Source organism: Passer domesticus, chromosome 4, assembly GCF_036417665.1.
Source record: "Passer domesticus isolate bPasDom1 chromosome 4, bPasDom1.hap1, whole genome shotgun sequence".
NCBI classification, from domain to species: domain Eukaryota; kingdom Metazoa; phylum Chordata; class Aves; order Passeriformes; family Passeridae; genus Passer; species Passer domesticus.
This window is the reverse complement of record NC_087477.1, coordinates 54,939,691-54,958,369: the sequence shown is the minus strand read 5'-3', so window position 1 is coordinate 54,958,369 and position 18,679 is coordinate 54,939,691. Positions and strand designations below refer to the sequence as shown.

Sequence of the window (18,679 nt, the reverse complement as noted above, 5' to 3'; positions counted from 1 at the left end):
CTCTTTTTCTGCAATTTTGTAGCACAGCCTGAAACCTTGTTTTTCAGTAGTTTGACACAAACTCGTATGTTAAGCTGCCATCAAGTGGTCAGTCAGAGTATTGCTATCAACTTACTAAAAATGTTTAAACATGAAAAGTTTGGGGGTTTTTGCATACTGTTTAGTTAAAATAAATATTTCCCTTTCTTTTTCAAATTTAAAAATATATCAGAAGATTCCCTTTCCTTTACAAATTCCATTTCTAAACCAGAAGACTTGGAAATCAATGCCTAAATGCTAAACATTTTGCATAACACATACTGTAAAGTATCTCCTAGCTATTTGTCAATTAAAGCCATTTTTTTGTATTTTCATGATACTGTTGTCTTATGCTTATCCCTGGCTGCCTTCACGTGTTGTCTGCATCTGCACACTTCTCCATCTTCTGCTCCACAGGGCTACAAACCTATACAGAGGTATACTACTTTCAAATCCTGCGTGAGGAAGGAGCTGTATAGCAGATAAATGACGGTATGTGTTAGCTTCTTCACCAGTCTGAGTGTGCTGGCATGCCTGCAGGAATGGCTGAATGTTGAACTGTCACTGCTTTGTTTCCTGTTCCAAAACTCAGGAATAGGTTGTATGGCTGCAAACTACTTAGTAGCTCAAGGCATCATGTTGTGTTTTTGACTGAAGCAATAAAATTTTATCCTGGTTGGTAATGACTGACTCACACTGTCACTGTTCTGTGAGCCAGCTGTGATTTTGTATTGTGTTTGAAATTAGAAAAAGTATTTTTTCTTAGTTTCTGTTGCTGTTTTCTGTCTGTCCCACTACCTCTTTTTAAGTAATTTCTCAGGCTAATAATAGCTAATAAGTATTTACCAAGGAAGATTGTAGAGGCAGATTTTCCTGACTTATAGTGACTTGATTCTGCTTTGATTTATACTGCTACATTCTTGAAAGCAATCATGTATTTTTGCCTCAATTAATACTGTACCAGCAATCTTGAAAAATCAGCATTGTGTCCACACATAATCAGCATGGCCCTTTTCACATATCCACTCCATGGACATCCATTTGTACACTTCAGTTGTACTGTGGATTTCAGTGCCAGAACTGGGGTGTGCATATGCTGTAGCCGTGTTGTGAAACTGTTTGTCACACAGGGGACATAGACACTGCACTAGTAGACATTTCTCTCCTCTTACAAAAAGGAAGAGTTTGTTCCTTTACAGCTTAAGGGGTTTTCCTGTTCCCATGTAAAGGTTTTGCAGGAGTTCTGAAGGCTGTTGGCTCCCAGAGGTTTTTTTACAGAGGACAGGAGCGAGGAGAGATGTACACCATGACAAGCAAGGGGCCATGGCCAGGAGTCTGCTCTGAGTGACCCTGTGAGGAGTCCAGCACATCTCATGCTCCTGAGCCAGGAGGGTTTGACTGTCATTCCCCTGCTGGTTTTAATTCTGAGGCACAATATTAACCTAAGGCTTTTTGTTCAATACTGTACCCTAATACTGAAGCATTTTACTAATATGTGAGGGACAGAAGAGGAAATTTGATCTTCACAAAGTGTCTGGTTTCTCCACATTACTAATGGGAAGTGTAAATGACTAATGAAGTAGTTTAAACTTTTTAAAATTTAGTATTTCAGTATTCCAAGTCACTAGTCACATGAGAGGAAGTCATGGCTTTAGTTTAATCTTATGTAACTTTATATCTTTGAAACTTTTGACTTTCAAAGATTCCTTTTTTCTTTTCTCATGTATTTTTAAAAATAGTTATTAGGAATACTTTGTCTTTTTGTCAAAACCCATATTGTTGTTTCATGTTTAGTATTATTTAAACTGTAAACTTTTCAAGATATGAAACAGCTCTTACAGGAAACTGGAAAAATGCTACACAGTCATGATGCTTCCCTAATAATTTTAGTGAAGGGTATGTGACCAAGTGGAAGAAAATGCAGTGACATAAAGGAATCCAGTATCTAATCAACAAACCTAATAAAATAATTTTGGTGACAGAAAGAGAGACTGGTAAAAGCATCAAGTATACATACATCAACACCTTGTCAGATCTGAATTCAGGCACTAAATTAATTAATTCGTACGCTGAGATGATGTAAACTGGGAAAAAATGTACCATGGAGATTTGTAAAGCGTTTTATAAATCTCCAGAGATGTTGTTCATTCTATATAAAGTCATTCTCAAAAAAATTTAATTATAGTACATCTACACTACCCATTTGCAGACAAGAAACCAGGTTAGTTTTCAGGGCATGGACTTGGCTACAGGCAACATCAGTGAGTTAATGTAGAGGCTGTTAGGTATTTACCCTGCTCTTCTTCCCACCTGGAGCTCCTGGATGTAACAAAAATTCTTACTGTAATCAAGTTTGCTTCAGTAGTAGGTCTGTATCAAATACCTGCTGCCTGTGCACTGAAGAATACAATATAAGCCTTGTATATATAAAATTCTCTCTTCCCTCCTGACACATTAGTTTGCTACTGCTCTCCACTTGAGCAACTGTTTCTTGTCTCTTATCACAAGTCAGAATCACAAAATTGTTAAGGTCAGAAAAGACCTCTGAGGTCAAGCCCAGGCATTACAGTGATTTAACCAGCAGTTGGCTGGTGCAAAACATTGCATAACTCATAATATTTCTTTAGATTTGTTGTAAAGTTCTACTAATGGAAATGGAACCTTTAGCTGAAGCATGTGAAGGGATTTATCAAAAGTAGTATGGGATAGAATAGAGACAGATAGTTCTGCCTTTGCCATACATTCTGGAGTGAAAGTGGGTTCTGCATAATTCTAAAAATCATTATTTTCCATTTATTTTATAAATTGAAAAGATAATAAAAATTGAATAATTTAAGATTTGAATTTGAACAATTTCAACAGGTAATTAAATTTCAGTCTGATGTCCAAAGAAGCACTTAAATGTACATAAAATACAAAAATCAACTACATCCCACAGTTAGGTGCAGTACAACTACTATTAATTTTACTTTTTTTCCAGTTGTAAATGTAGAGTTCATTGTGGTTTGAAACACTGTGCTTTTCTATGGCAAATGTAGAACTCTGGTGAAGGAGATTAAGATACTTGGCATGCTTGCCATAGATTATACCCTACTGTGAATCTGCACTCTGACAAGCAATAAACAGCACATTGTGCTGTACATCACATATCTCTAAAATGCACTAATGCCATTACTCCACAGTGTAAAGAATGTTGTACCCTTATAATAAATAATGCAAATTTCTCCTTGGGGAACCAGTGTACAAGCTGTGTGTGGTCCCTGCAGGGCGCACAGCCTGACTGGGCATTGGCAGGTACTGCTTTGCATACACTGCAGGGAGAACTGAAAATACATGTTTGTAGGGAACTGCCTGACAGAGCACAGAGGAGAGCTCTGCTTTGGATGTCTTGTGGAAGGATTAGCTAGGAAATTTCTAATAAAGCCCTTTCAAAGTTAATTTCCAAAAAGGGATGCTAGAGACCAACTTATGAAGGGATTCAAGTCCATCTAATGTACTGTTTGCTAAACTATTCATGTGCTCAGTAACTGTCATAGATAGGCCATAACTCTGATTTTATTGACTACTGAAATAATTAATCTTAAGATTTTTTTTTATTGAAACAATTGATTTGTAGATGTTCTAAATATTGTGGGTTTTCAAAATTTCTGATTAAAAGCTTTTAGGAGGTAATGGTTAATAGCTGAAAATAGTACCTTGAGACTGAGTGAGGAAGGAGATTTATTTTGAAAAAGACATTAAAAACTGAAGCATGCATTCAGAACCTCATTTCTAGTCATTTCAACTATAAACTGCTATCTTCTATGAACACTTAATTCTGTCAAGTGAGATTAAATTTTTCATGTAGCTAATTTTTAAAGTTTTTTTTTATTTTTATACTTCCCTAAAACACAGTAATTGAATACATCTAGTGTAAAAGACAGCTTTAAAAAATGAAAGAGGCTGTTGCTTACTGTTTGAAGGGACTTTTGCTTACCTCTTCTCTAAAGCAGAAAGGTGAGAAGTGAGTGATTAGGCACACCTTCCTGACTCATCTTACAAAAGTAATTGGAAATTGCAGAACTTGGGCTTTTGATCCTAAACCTAACAAGAAGCTTAAAAACGTACCTGGATACAGTGGGAGGAGAATGTTCCAGTGAAACACAAAAGCACTGCAGAACGTGTGGACAAGCTGTTCCTTCTGGGGATTTGGTAGATACAACAACAGTGCATACATTAGAAATAAGTAGATGAACAGTCAGTGTATTTCAGCATTTCTTTTAATGACTTTCATGAACATTATCTGAACTGGTTTAATAAAATAAAAAATAAATGTGTATCTCAAAGCACAGATTAATAAACTGAATATGCTTTTGTTAAATAATGCACTGCAATTTGCAAGTTAGGCATTTTTTATGAGATTGACTATAAATATCAGCTAAATTATGCATTCATGTAAGTATGGTTTCCAAGATTTCATTTAGTGTCATCATATGGTACTGTGGATTAAATTGTATTCTGAATATCAACAACTTCTTTATAAACTTCTGTGCTTTTCAATTAAACATGAGGGATAAGAATAAACAGATGTAGGCTTCAGTGTCTAATGGTGGATTTTAATATACTGCAGTGTGGCAATTTCTTTAACATCTTTACTCAGTTGAACCAAAACAAGGTATTGGACAGTCTCACCATGTGTCCTGGTTTTAGCTAAGACTGAGTCCTAGTATCTGCTACAGTGCTGTGTTTTAAATATAGGATGAGAATACTATTGATGACACACTGATGTCCTGGTTGCCATGAGCAGCACTTACACAGAGTCAAGGACTTCTCAGCTCTTCCCCCCACCCCACCTGCAAGGAGGCTGGGTGTGCACAAGGTTTGGGGAGGGGACACGGCCAGGACAACTGACCCCAACTGGCCCAAGGGATATTCCACACCATGTGGCATATGCTCAGCATATGACTAGGAGGAAAGTGGTTTGTTTCACCAGTTGCTCTAATTCTTAGTATCTCTCCATCTATTTTTTACACTTACTATGAAAATAGACTTGGGGAGTTAGGAACAGTAGAAGAAACAATGATATCCAATGATAACTGCAGAGAGCATAGAGCACAGAGCAGTGAATCTCCCAAGCCAATCCTTGGCCAGTTTTCCTCTCCATTCAATGGATAACTATTCCTGTTGCAGAACTACAATTTAGGATTAAGTTAATTTAATATATAGAAGCTTTCATGTTATCTGCCCATATGGTATTTGGCTTTTAGTGCCTCAGTTTAATGAACATCAATAATATTCTGTGCTCTTTTTTTTGGTGTCTTAGGTGAACTTTTTAGTACAGTGTCAATACAAAGAAGCAAGGAACAAAACTAGAGAGGGAGCTGGACATACCTGAATAAAGAGGAAATACTTTGCTGCATCTTTTAATATAAATAGGGTATTTGTTGAATGCTAATTGTGTGCTGTGAGGTGAGGATGCCTTTTGAATACTTAACCTACGTATGGATTTATAACTCTCATTTTATAGAAGTAAATTTAATCTCTCATTATTTTAATATTAAAACATCCATCTAGTATGAGTCTGAATAAAATTTAAGGTAGAATTAATGAATTTAGTGAATGGTATCTTTTTTCTAATTGTATGTTTTTTACTTTTCACAGGAGACTCCGAAGTATGGTTGGAATGAATATTACTCTTGTGTGATGACTGTAACCAGTGAGCATCTCAGAGATCTATGGAAGCAATTTCGGAGACGAGATATGCTGAGATAAAGGAAGAAAGCAGGATTTTCTGCACTGGCTAAAATTATTTATTCCCATGAATTCTTAATGAAGAACAAACTAACCCAGGTGAATGGTGAATCTTCCAGCTGCAGTAGAAAACACAGGACTTCTTTTCCACTTAGTATAGTGATCATCAACTCTTAAAACTGCTTTTCAGTATGTATTCTATTTAATTGATGAACTAACTATGCCATGTGAGTGGGAGAAGCCTTCTTTTGTAAGAGCACCTTTTGAATATTATTTTTTATTATTTTGAGATAAATTTGTCATTTAAAAGGAAACAAAAATAAGTCTTACACCTGGGCAGGAAGATGTTTGGCAGTGAAGAGAAACTGCCTGCATCAGTTTAGACTGTGAATTCACTTTCAGATGAGCACTATTAAAAGTTTGTGCTAAACTGAAAATGAGACTACGTTAAGTAGCATAACAATTACATATGAGTTGAATGGACAAATTAAACTCTTAGAGGGTGTTATTTTACAAGGAGTAAAGCTGTTATGGTCATAATGTGAATGATAGGTATTTACCTAGGAAAAGTACTGTATGAACTACAATGTTCAGATTCTTCAAGTCTTATTATTATGTTTATGAATTTATCCTTTAAAAAATAGTACAGATTTTAAAATGTCTTACAAGCAGTGTGTCAAAGAAAAGTCAAAATGTTCAAATTCATGTAGCACACACTTTGTAATATTTATTATAAATTTTATTGCCATACACTGGTATGTTTCTGGTAGAGTACAAATTCATGTGTTTCTTGTGAATAGTGCACTTTTATATGAAGTGGCACTGAGAAGAAATTATAGTTGTCTAATTTGCTACTCTGGAATGCCGTATCTGAAAACTAGATAAATAGCTTGTGTTTGTGTCAAACAAAAAAAAAAAAAAAACAAAAAAAAAAAAAAAAAAAAAAAAACCACAACAAAAAAAAACCCCATGAATGCATGCACAATACAGAACAACACTAAGTAATATTATTTGAATATTACTTGTTTGCTATTCAGCAACAGCATATTTCCTTACTCCCTATTAACATTATTGTTACGTAGTAGGAATTAAATCAAGAACACATATTTTTTACACCCTTCTTGAAAAGATTTACTGGATAATGAATAAATCTGTATCTGTTTCGGAAAAGACTGTGCCATGAAATAATTCCAGCTGAATACGCACACACTTGAACTAATGTCAATAAATTGTCATCAGAAGCAGAAATATTTGGTAATCAGACAATCAAAACAGAACTAAAATAATGTTTTTAGATATCTTACTACTCCAAATCATGAAATAAAACTTTCTACAATTTTATTCAGTGCACATGTTACCATCTTAAATATCATGTGAATAGATGTATGGTGTCTGTGTAACAGTGCACCTAAGTTTTGAAATGCTTAATTTATCGTAACATATATTTCTGGTAGAAAATTCAAAACAAAATGAGAAGGAAGCTTTTTGTAAGAAATTCCACACTGGGAATTGTAGAAAAGATATGTGCTAAATGTGGCTTTTATCTGGAAAAAAAAAAAAAAAAAAAAAAAAAAACAGGCCAGTTCAGAAAACTATCAAAGGATGATACTTCAGTTAATATTCGTGATAAATAAATTCAAAATTTCCATCTTGGTGTCCTTAAACTATTGACAGAAAGAAATAAATGAAATAAATTGAGATAAAGGTTCTTGGATTGACACAGCAGAACACAGATGAGCTGCAGTCCCTGTGTGATCCTTTAGGGAATCAGCGGTATTCAATGTATCGTCTCGGTACGCAAAACTGTCTCACTGCTTCTTGTCGGCATATGGAAAACCCAGTTTGCTACTTCAGTGGTGAAGGACAAAGAGGAGAGAAGAAAACACTGGGAGTCACAGAAGGGGTTCCCATCCTTCCTTTTCATTCATGACTGCCACTCACAGTGACCTCCCCTTGGAGGAAGCAGCTGTACCATCATCATTTTGCTGCTCCACTGCCCTAGGCAATAGTGCACTTTGCTTTTATGGCTGGCTTGAAGCACTTTTAGCATTTTTCTATATATTTCCTATCTATAGTTACTTAATATAAAATAGAATGTGAAAGTGTCAGATTAGTTTTTAAGACTATTTTTTCTTCATGTTTAATAATATTTAATATAAATATGAATATATACATATAATATTCTTGTTTATTTCAAAATAAATGCACTTCAAACTAATTTTCTTTGCAGTGTATATAATTCAAATTCTTTTGTCGTAATAATCTTTTTTCTTTTTTTTTTTTTGGTAACGTGAATGTGTAAGCACTTTGAAATAGAGCATCTTGCCATGACAAAAAAATAGGCTTGTTTTCTTCTTTTAGTCATCTCTTTAGATAGCTTCGCTTTTCAGCCACAGAATTCTGCATAAAAGACCTGAAAATGACAGGACAGGTGAAAGCAAGGCACAGTAATGGCACATGCCATCTGCTGTAGAGGCACCCCTTGGATAAGCAACAGTCACTGGGCTCAATAAAACCTTACTAAAAATCTGCAAAATTCCTGGCAGCACAGAAGATGTGTATGCTGCAACTAAATTGTGTGAAAAAGTTGCATAAATTAAGGCTTTGTTTAAAAACAGCTCTTGTTCTCCTCTGTAAGTTGAGAAAACTGCAATAATGTAAGTAAATATTCAGAGGATGTTTAGGAACTGCCCACAGATGCCCAGACCAGCTCAGATAAAAGGAGAACTAGCAAACCTCAGCTTTTGCCTGAGCTGTGGTGAACTCCTAGCTCCTGGCAGAATATTCTGTGGTACAGGCTGCTCCCTGATAATCTGCTGGTGTTTAAGATCCCAGTGGCAGTTTCCCTCCTTGCACATTTTAGCAGTAAGTGGATAGACTGTAGATTCTGGCTTTGTATGACACACAATATTATCAATGTTTGAAGGAACAAAAACCCAAACTATTGGACAGTGAATTTCAGCATTTTGTCAGTCACACTGCCTGGTTTCTGTAGTTATTTGATCTCTTCCAACTAAATATCAGGATATAAATGTATTGAAGTAAAGGGGGAAAAATGATACAGAAATTTTTCACTTGGATGCAGCATTATGTGATATGATGATCATTACCTAATGCTGTGTCTTGCCCTCTTGTCCCACTTAGGATATAGTCAAGACAGTGTTTAGGAAATAACTTGAGACTCATTCTTGCAGAAGGAAAAGAATCAGACCAAAAGTTCACTATTCAAAAATGGATCTGGAACTAATTTGTAGCAATACCAAGTTAGACTTGTCCTTAAAATCAAGCCAAAACTTATATGACTATTTTTAATGTGTGTGAGGTCTGAATGCACAGTATTCTTCCCTATGTCTGAGAATCCATGAAAGTATTTGGCATCCTGAACCTGTCAGCAGACAGTGCCCTTGGATATACTGCATTTATTTTCTTATATATACAATTTAATACAAGGCTGTGCTTTAGTCTTGAATGAGTAATGTTAATTTTCATCACTAGTTTGACTACAAATTCCTCCCACAGATGAACATTTTAATTAGCTAATAGCATTCTATAAAAATACTAGTACCCACTTGAATTTTTTAATTAAAATATGTAATTTTATACATACAAATATACAGTAAAAAAACAATTTATTACTTGTGGGGTTTTTTAACTCTAACCCTGATTCAGAAGCTATAACCTAGATTCAAAAGACTATGACCCTGTAAAAATAAACTTTCAGGTATTCTAATCTCTGCAATAAAATACTGAGTCTGAAGTTAGTTACCTAAGTTTTACAAAAAATATCCTTACACTTGGAAACTGTCTGACAAAACCCACTACAAGGAGCAACAGTGAATCCAGAAGTCTCTGCTCTTTCAGGCAGATGCCCTAAGAGGCTGCTGAAGCATCTACTTTCTCTGTCCTGCAGCCTTTTTATCATTTTGTGAAGACAGTGGACAAACTACCAAAACTGGCTTGCAGTTTGGCAGTTAAAATATTTCCATGGGAAATGGAAAGAAGGAAAATGTGTCTCTTGCTGAATTTTGGGCAGACATACTCTGAGGGTCCCCAGCAACAAAAAGCACGAACGTAGCCAGGTATGTAATCCTTGGACAACAGCCAAACCTAGGTGTATGACCAAGGCATGGAGTGGCTCAAGTCTGTCAAGGCATTTCAGGGCATAAGCTGTAAAAGCAAGTTTTAAACTACCCTGTCTGGAAGAATTGGGGGGAAAAAAGAAAAATGAGGTTATCAGATTGCTCATTTTAAATTTAGATGTCTGGTTTTGGAGTCAGCCATTAAATCACATAACTTCTACTCCAAAGGGCAGAAAGCACTGGAATGGTGCACACAGCATGGGATAAGGTTTCTCACATAAAGCTCTTGAAGGGTTTTCTGCTGCAGGGGTTTTGATTTTTGCCTAAGCAGAGACCTGCTTTAGGGCACTGTACAGAGCTCCATTGTACAACAGCTAGTACTGATTGGAACTGGTTTCTTTTTTTCCCATGTTTCCCACCTGAAGTGACAAAGGGAAAAGCAGCAAGGGAATGAAAATTCCCCGATGAATGCATCTGGGGAAAAAAAACAAAACAATGCAATGAAAAAAATTACCACTGAAAGTGACAGAAGAGTGGGTGGATAATAAGCCCAAATAGGACTTGAAAAAAACTTCCCTGGAGGCAGACTCTGACAAATACAGTATTGTATCAATACAGAGGTAGAAATCAAGATTTGAGGAAGGAATTGGAAAGGAGCTAAATGGGCCTCTCCTGTGGGGAACCAGGAAAATTGCCACAAAAATTTAAGAAAAAAAAATACAACAGTTAGATTTGGGCACATAAACAGTTGCAAATAATTAAGCAGCAAGCCGGGATGAGATGGTGAGCAAGGCCAGCCCTTCAATTAAAATACATTTGACAACTAGCCTGAGACTGGGGAGGCTACTTAACTGCTTGTTTTCATGTAGCCAGGAGCTACGAACTATACACAGATGGTCCCTAACTCCAGCTGGGATACATTTTCCAGGTGATATCTTACACCAGAAATGTTGCAGAGATTTCTTTTCCTGTGTGTGGTAAGTGTGGTCCCACACCCAAACATTCTGGAGAGATGCAAGCAGCACAGTCACTGTCAGGAAGGCCAGGAGCATCCCTGCAGGGCTGCTGGTTCACCCAGTGGGTGCTGCGTGCCTGTCTGTCTGTGTGTATTCCTGCTTTGAGCTGCTGCTCTGTGTATTGCACTTGTGTAGGAGTAAATATCTGTTTTCCTGTCCTACTGTCCCTCCTCCTCCACTGAATACATGGGACCTGGTGGGGGAGGAAGTATTCCACTGTATCAGATTGCTTACAGAGAGGAGAAGAGCCCCCTAGACGTGCAAAGGAGTAGTTTTTAATTAAAGAAGTAGTTTTTAATTAGGACTGCATGCTAAGGGTATCAAGATGCCTTGCTTCAGAAAGAGGCAGTTTTCACTCCCCATTCTGTATATGAACCCAGCTGGAATCTACCTGTCAGAGCAAATGGAAGGAGGGAGTACCTGCTTCATTAATGTCATCTAATCAAGGACCTTATCAAGCGGAATGACAAAGGGAGGAAGCCAAACACAGAGATGTACAATGTACCTGAACAACACTCACAGAGACAACAACAGGGACAGCCCTGGTCAGCCAGAGTATGTGGCAAGGGTATGTGGAGAGGGAGGATGCTTGTTTCAGAATGCAGTGAGCACCAAGCTGTTCAGCTGGTGATTTGGGACCATGGGGCAGGTAAGAAGGCTGAGGATCTGGGCAGGGCTGTCAGAAAACCAGGGAGGCCATGCCTGTACTTGGGGATCTGCAACAATGCATGTGCTTGTGAGGGTAGAGGAGGGAGGCATGTGTGTTTTCAGTAGTGACCCTCAGCCTTGACAGCCAAAGGGGAAAAAAGGGAAAGGCTGTTTGTTGGTACTTGAGTGAGCCCTGGGCAGAGGTGCTGTTGAAGTTGCTGCTGGTTGAGCAGGAAAGTAGCAGCCACTTTCACCAGCCTGGGACAGAGACACCAGGCCCCCACACGGGTCCAGCAGGGAGAAGGATGCCCAGCCCCAGATCTATGGGTGGCAACCCCTTCCTTTAACATCCCTTTGCACAACTGGGTACAGAGAATTGTCAGAAGCAGCAATGCTAGAAATACCCAAATGTATGCCAGGAGAGACACATTTTAAAAAATCTACCAGCAATAATTTGCATATACCTTGCCTGAGGGGAAAGCCTGAGTGGTACCACTTATGACAAGAACATTTTATTTCAATTTGCCAAACACTCAAGCTGCCTCCTCAAACCCGAGCTTCCTTCAGCCCAGCTCCTGACAAGAAAATTACCTTCATTTCCTCTCTCTTTTTCTTTCGAACATGTCATACAAGCAGCAATAAACTGTGCCCCAAATAACCTCTCTCACTGTAGAGACAAAGCCCAAGTACACTGCTTTGGGAAATCTCTCCATTAATACCCAATGGCTTGGACTATCCCAAGACTTACTTCTGCCATAACACAATGCTCCTTTGAATATGCTTGTTGTTGAGTTTTTCTGTGTTACCTAAAATTTCTGCAGGTCATACCACAGAGGGAGGAAGAGGAGGAAAAGCATGGTGGAAAGGATGTCTCATGACCCAGCTGGAGAGTGCTGAGAGTCATGGAAGGAATGGAAGGTAACTGTGGACATGAGGGAGAGCTAGAGAACCCATGTCCATGGGGAAAAGACACAAGGACAGGAGAGAGGGATTTTTTACAGGTCTCTGACCAAAGGATGCTCCAAGGTAATTCAGAGTATTAATCAGGGCAAGCTGTTTTGTTCCATCTAAATTGAAATGAGTTTGCCTGTTTATTTCACTAATTTTGAACCAGACAACCATGATTTTGGAGCTATGGTAAAGCATACACTATAGCAATTATTCATGTAATTACTAGCATATGAAATAAGAGAATTCTGATTATTGTGAAAGTTGAGCAGTGAGCAGAGAGTGGTAGTGGCCATGGAAAAGGTAGAATGCTGAACTACACAAGCCCATTTCCATGAAGGGATAATGAAAAGCTTCTGAACAGAATTTGTATGATATAATTTAAGGTCTTTGTAACACATCATCTTTTTATTCCCACACTCCTGGCAAACTAACACCTCTCTATATGCATAATATTTTATAATAACTATGATCCCAAAGAATAAATGACTATATTATGACATTTTCTCTAGTGTTTACTGTGTTTTCCTGGCATGTGTTGTTAATAAGCCCCATGTCACATACAGCATTTTAAAATGGTTTACAGGAGAAATCTTTTCATAGCCTCTAAGACAATGCAAAACCTACTTCATCCTTACATACACAGCATCTAGCTGCAAACTTCTCAAGGTACAGACATGTCTCCCTGGAAACACAGACTACAACAGATGCATTATCCTTGGTACCTGAGAGAGGTCACTGTCACGTATTTCCAAATAAGTGCAAAAAGCCATCAAATGAATTTAATTGCCTTCATTTCTTTTAACTTTTTCCAGCAGAGCATGGGGCTTGCCTTCAGGCAGTGGCAATCTTATTCCTTCTGCTTTTAAAATCTGTGTTGAATAATCACAGATGTTTTCATTAAAACATAGTAAAGCAAAATCCTTTAACTGTTCTGTTAAAATGCTGGCTTCAGCGATGACTTGGACAATTAATTAAGGTAAAATAAAATGCTTTTATTGTCTACATCATATTGGTTTCAATCCCTTTACTCTTGTTTTGAGAAATATAGCATGCAGGAATATAAAATCTATCTTTTCAGCACCATTCACTGTATCTTTACCTTTAAATGTGTAATACAAAATTCCCCATTATGCAGAGTCTTTTTTAAAATTATTATGTTCCAATCTTTTGGTAGCATATTTCTTTCATTTCTCTACTGTAATAACCATACATTGAGGAAATGGTTTTGCTGAGCCCTTCAGAATGATATACAAGTCTTTTTCCTGAACAGGCATAGATGATTTATGACCATAGGATATATATATATATATATATATATATATATATATATAATCCCTCTCAATACATTATCCTTTGTTGGTCATTCACTCAGTTCAGGTGGCTAACTGAAATGACTCAATTTGATCTTACAATAAGAGGGGTGCATGATTTTGCATCACATAAAAACACTGCAGCCATATGGGCAACTTCTTTTGTGTCTCTTCAACAAAGATACTACAGCTACTCCATTTCCTATTCTGGAACCTGCCAGCAACACCTGCCATTGGTTCTGTCTCGTTTTCTCCAATATTTTTTTCCTCTCTCGCAGCCTTTTTCTTAATGGCATTTGTATGCCTTCCAGATAGAGATTACTTATCTTCATGTGTAGTTTCCTGCATGAGATTAGACAAATTTTTTTTCAAAGTCCAAACCCATTTTAATCCACCAGCTACTTCCCACCTACTGCACCCGTGATGCTCTGAGACATTCTAGCAGATGGAAGCCATACTACAGGCCCTGCTCGACATTACTGACTTTGCAGTGATCATTCAGCAACGACTGGGGTGCACACAACCTAACGCAGGCGGGCTTCGCTGTTATAGTTCACAAGCGTTTCATTACGATGAGTATAAAGTAAAGCCTTTCTGGGAAGGGTGAGTCAGCACAACCTTCCGCCACCTTCCCCTGCACGAACAGCTGCCAAAAGCCACAAGCCAGCCGTGCCTGCCCACCGCGGCCGCCCACAACACTTGTTCCCTGCACTCCGAAGCGTTACTTGCAAACCAGGCAGCGCTTTGTGTAACCGGGTGTTTTAAAGCGCTTGCAGGGCGCTGTTAAGCGTCGCCATCCCGGTTTCAGGGGCGGATGATGAGGGAAGCGGCGTCGAGCACAGGGCACCGCCCGCCCCAGCGCCCGGGCACGTGGCGGCCGCCCGAGGCCGGAGCCGCGCCCTGCGCCGGGCGGGGCCGCTGCGCCCGACTTGGCGGCGGCACCCGTGCCCCCGGCCCGGCACGGACAGCCGGACCTCGACAGGACGCCACGGGCTGCGGGGCGGCTCTGTCCCCGCCGCCCTGCCCTGCCCTGCCCAGCCCGGGGGGAGCGGCGGGCGGGCGGTGGGAGGAGCGGCCGTGCCGGGAGGGTGGGGCCGGGGCGGGCTCCGGCGGGGAGCGCGGCCGGGGCCCGGGCCCCCGGAGCGAGCGGCCGGGATGCGGTGCGGGAAGATGGCGGCGCCGCCGGCAGCCGGGGCGCCGGGCGCTTGGGGCGGCGTGCGGCGGCGCTGCCAGCGGCTGCTCTACTGGGTGCCGGTGCTCTTCATCTCCAGCATCCTCTGCTGGTCCTACTACGCCTATGTCACCCAGCTCTGCCTGCGTGAGTGCCGCCGCGGCGGCGGGGGGCGGGCGGGACGCGGGTGGGCTCCGCCGCCCGTGCCGGGGAGCGCAGCCGGGCACGGGCACGGGCACGGGCGGCCGCCTCTGTTGTTGTCGCGCCGGGGCCGCCCCCAGCTGCTGCTGCTGCGACTGCCGCCGCCACGCCCGGACCGTGTCCGGGGCTGGGCTGGGCTGGACCGGACCGGACCCCCCGTGCCCCGGCTCCCTGGGCGGGCGAGGGGCATCCGCGCTGCCCGATATCCCCGCGACCATCGCGCTGGCTTCCACTGCCACGCCGGGAGGGAGCCGGGCGCGCGGGGCTTTCCACAGGCGTGAGTTTCCCTCCGTGGAGTGCGCAGAGCGTGGCCGGTCCCAGCCCCGGACACGGGGAACGGGGCTGGCCGTGCCGGTGGCTGAGCAGAGTTCGCCGTCCCTTCGACACGCACACATGCACACACACATGTACAGGGCCATTTGGGGGCGGACGTGGAAGCAGGAATAGGTAACAGGAAATCCTCGAGTCTCCCTGTGCCTCCCTTCAGTCGTCTAGAAAATGCCCAGCTGTCGCAACTTCTTGAGCCCTTCTTTGTCATCGGCAGCCTGCCAGGACATTGGGAAGTCGTCCTGACCGCGCTCCTTGACACCTGACCCTTAGCGTGGGGCGGCTCGTTCAGTGCTTACTGGAGGCTGGGTGGGATGTGAGCATTTGTGTGAGTTAGAGCAGCCGAGCCAGAAGGGTTTGTTAAACGACCAGCTCACCGGCCTCCCTTGGTTTGGAACGTTTTTTTCTGATTTTGGTTCTGTTTCAGTGTATCTTGTAGAAAACCATTGAATCTGATTTTTAGAGGCTGATGTGTGGCATACTGATGTTTCAGTAACAATGTCAGCATAATGGCACATGGGAATATAAGTTAGATGTACTTAGTTTTCAGCTGTTTGTGTTGAAAATCTCATCAGACTAGTACCTAATTTTTAATTTTATCTTTTTTTAATTGCATGCAGAAGACTGATAGGATTCTTGTCCTATGAATGCTTGGCTGAGCAGTTGAGGGATTAAGCAAAAAGTGATTGCCAGGCCTAGCACCTCTGGTTTTTGTATCAAGACTTGCTGTAATTCCTGTATTGGAGGTTAGGTTTTTTGCATTTTTTTCCTTTGCTAACACCATTCAAATCTGTTCATTTTAAACAACACTCTTCAATAAAGTTGCTGTGCCGTTGTGAGAGGAACAATGAAGTGTCTACCTCCAGCACAAGGAAGCAAATTGTCTGTAGGGTTCTGGGAATTTACTGAGTAAGCCTGGAAAGGAGAACTGTAAGCTGACACGAGGAGGGCAAGGATGTTCCAGGGAAAAGCCACTCTAGTTAATGTTCTAATGTATGCAGCCTTGTGGTACGTACAGTAGGCTTGTTCTGGGCACTACTGCTTCAGTATTCTACTGTATTTTTTATTTTGCATAACTGTGCAACAGAGGAAGATTGGGTTTTAGCTTACCTGAAAGTAGGTAGCTCTTAAGGAGACGACGTGCTTGAAACTTGCTTCAGACTATAAACTCTGGTTCACTGATTCTTTGAGCAAAAGGCCTGCAATGGGAGGGCGAGGAAGTGAAATCCTGGGGCTCAGCTAAAGCATATTTTAACTGAATTCCTTCCAATGGACAAGGGTGATTTGTTTGTTTGTTTATTTCCCACCCACCCCCACACGTTCCAGTGGGAGCTGTCTCACCAGGTTTTCAATTCAGCGTAATAGTCATCCACGATCGCCAGTAATTCCATCTTTTATCTATATATGGGTGTTTTCCCTCATTTTTGGCATATTAAAATAAAATAAGCTTGTGTTTTGTCTTACTAATGAATATTTAGTGTAAACAACAGAAGGAATAACTAACAACTCTGGAACGAAAGCCAACGGCAGGAATAGACTGTAAAGCATTTCAGTGCTTTGAAGCCAGCCTGTCTGTTCAGTGCTTCTTTTATTCCTGCAGCACTGAATGCTAAAGAGGACGTATATAGCTGGGGTTTTTTCTGCAGCTTTCTGTCATTGAGGCTGGCAACATACAGGGAACAGTGTTAACTGTTGTGCAATAGGACCTAGCAAGGACTGCGCTGTTGTAATAATGTAAGTGGTCTCTTTGAGCTTCTAATGATGAGAAAGTGTTTCAAATGAGGTATTTTAAGTGGGTTTGTGGGGTTTTTTGTTAGAGTTTATTTATTGGTGTTTTTTTTATTTCATCCGAGCATTATACAAGGGAATTTTTTTTTTTTTTAAGAAATCTACTAAGCTGATTCCTTATATACCTAAAGCTGAGTAGTTACATTATTGAGTAGCATTTTAGAAACAAAAAGGGGTCTTAGAAAAATAATCCACTGGTTTTAACACTAGTATTGCCATGTCTAGAATTCTCTCTTTTATGAGTGGATTCAGGTAAGTGCTTGTGCAGCTTTAACCTTTAACGAGAAGGAGAAAGATGTTGAACACTAGCAAACAGTTCTTTCTGCTGGATGTAGAATGAATACTGCAATCAAATGTGTATGAGAGTTGGTCTTAAAACACTCAACTAAAAATTGCTTACCCCTAATCCAGTGTAATTCTCTTGATTTTGCCAGTACTCTCATCTCACAAGCCCTGTCTAGTAGTAGTAGTACTTCTTTTTTCACCCTGAATAACTTTGCGTTTAAAATTACTGTGTCTTTAATTATTCCTTACCTTAAAAAAATTTGAGTGTGTTTATGAGAGCCTAACAGATACAGATTTGTTGCTCTTTCTCTAAAAAGAATGGGGAAATACAGGCAGTGCACAGTGACTACAGTGAACTTTGATAGCTCAAGCTACTGAAATTTCAACCTAGGATACATGGAACAACAGTAACATGAAGTGCAAATGAAATACTTCACCCGAGCACCTCTATCCATGTGTTTATATTCAGAAAATACACATTGGATTCACTGTTATGAAAACCTGAAAATGGAAATTCAGTGTTTCTTAAAATCTTTGCATACTTCAAATGCAAAGGAAAAAAAGTATTCTTACATTTCCCTTCTTAGATACATCTCTAATTCATGTTGGTAGAACCATAAGGGACTTGGAGGAGTTATCCATTCCATGCTTTAGGTAAGGCAGAACAGTAGTTATGTGCAGTTTCTGATAGCTATTTGTCAGAAATATTCTTTCAAAATGGAGATACTAACATCCTTTTGTTTTGTTTTGATTTCCTACCTGCTCATGATTTGGAGGTGGATGTAACAAGGAAAATGTAAAAAATTAGGCAACATTGTGACAGATGTTTTTAGGAAAAAATAACAGCTTAGCTGATGAAAGGGTTATCCTGTAGATATCCTGTAGCCAATAGAAAATGAATGTTTTGTTCAGTTTTGATCCATTTTTACATGGCACTAATTTTAATTCACAGGATAATGCTCTTCCTCAGGGAATCCTGTCAGAAAATGCAGCTTGAATTTGTAATTTTGAAGAAGGAAAATAGATTTACTGTGGAACAAACGAGAAATAAGCATTTTGTAGCTACTCCAGTGAAGGGAAAGGGAGGAAATATTGCCACCTGGTGAGTGATTTCCCTGTTATGGAAAAGAATAAATGACTGGAACATAGCTGCAG

The 18,679-nt window shown here is 40.1% G+C and overlaps 2 protein-coding genes and 1 long non-coding RNA gene across 15 annotated transcripts in view; all 3 read left to right on the top strand.

Moving 5' to 3' along the window:
- The window catches only part of MICU3 (mitochondrial calcium uptake family member 3), a 52,570-nt gene extending 44,604 nt beyond the window's left edge, over nucleotides 1-7,966 (top strand). For 2 of the 5 annotated variants that reach the window (XM_064418050.1, XM_064418048.1), the window contains 2 exons: nucleotides 436-510; nucleotides 5,659-7,966. In XM_064418050.1, coding sequence (XP_064274120.1) covers nucleotides 436-504 — 69 coding nt within the window. In that variant the 3' untranslated portion in view covers nucleotides 505-510; nucleotides 5,659-7,966. Of the gene's footprint in view, nucleotides 1-435; nucleotides 511-5,320; nucleotides 5,467-5,658 lie in introns of all 5 variants that reach the window. The other 3 variants (XM_064418049.1, XM_064418047.1, XR_010361273.1) reach the window with 2 other exon arrangements.
- A 2,250-nt stretch (nucleotides 7,967-10,216) lies between these two features.
- On the top strand, nucleotides 10,217-13,449 carry LOC135299263 (uncharacterized). Its single transcript, XR_010361278.1, has 2 exons — nucleotides 10,217-10,804; nucleotides 11,224-13,449. It is a non-coding gene; the product is annotated as an uncharacterized LOC135299263 (long non-coding RNA).
- Nucleotides 13,450-14,581: 1,132 nt separating this feature from the next.
- The window catches only part of ZDHHC2 (zinc finger DHHC-type palmitoyltransferase 2), a 35,898-nt gene continuing 31,800 nt past the window's right edge, over nucleotides 14,582-18,679 (top strand). The window contains exons 1-3 of one of the 9 annotated variants that reach the window (XM_064418054.1): nucleotides 14,983-15,070; nucleotides 16,072-16,197; nucleotides 18,477-18,626. In XM_064418054.1, the coding sequence (XP_064274124.1) occupies nucleotides 18,481-18,626 (146 nt within the window). In that variant the 5' untranslated portion in view covers nucleotides 14,983-15,070; nucleotides 16,072-16,197; nucleotides 18,477-18,480. The other 8 variants (XM_064418057.1, XM_064418062.1, XM_064418052.1 and 5 more) reach the window with 8 other exon arrangements.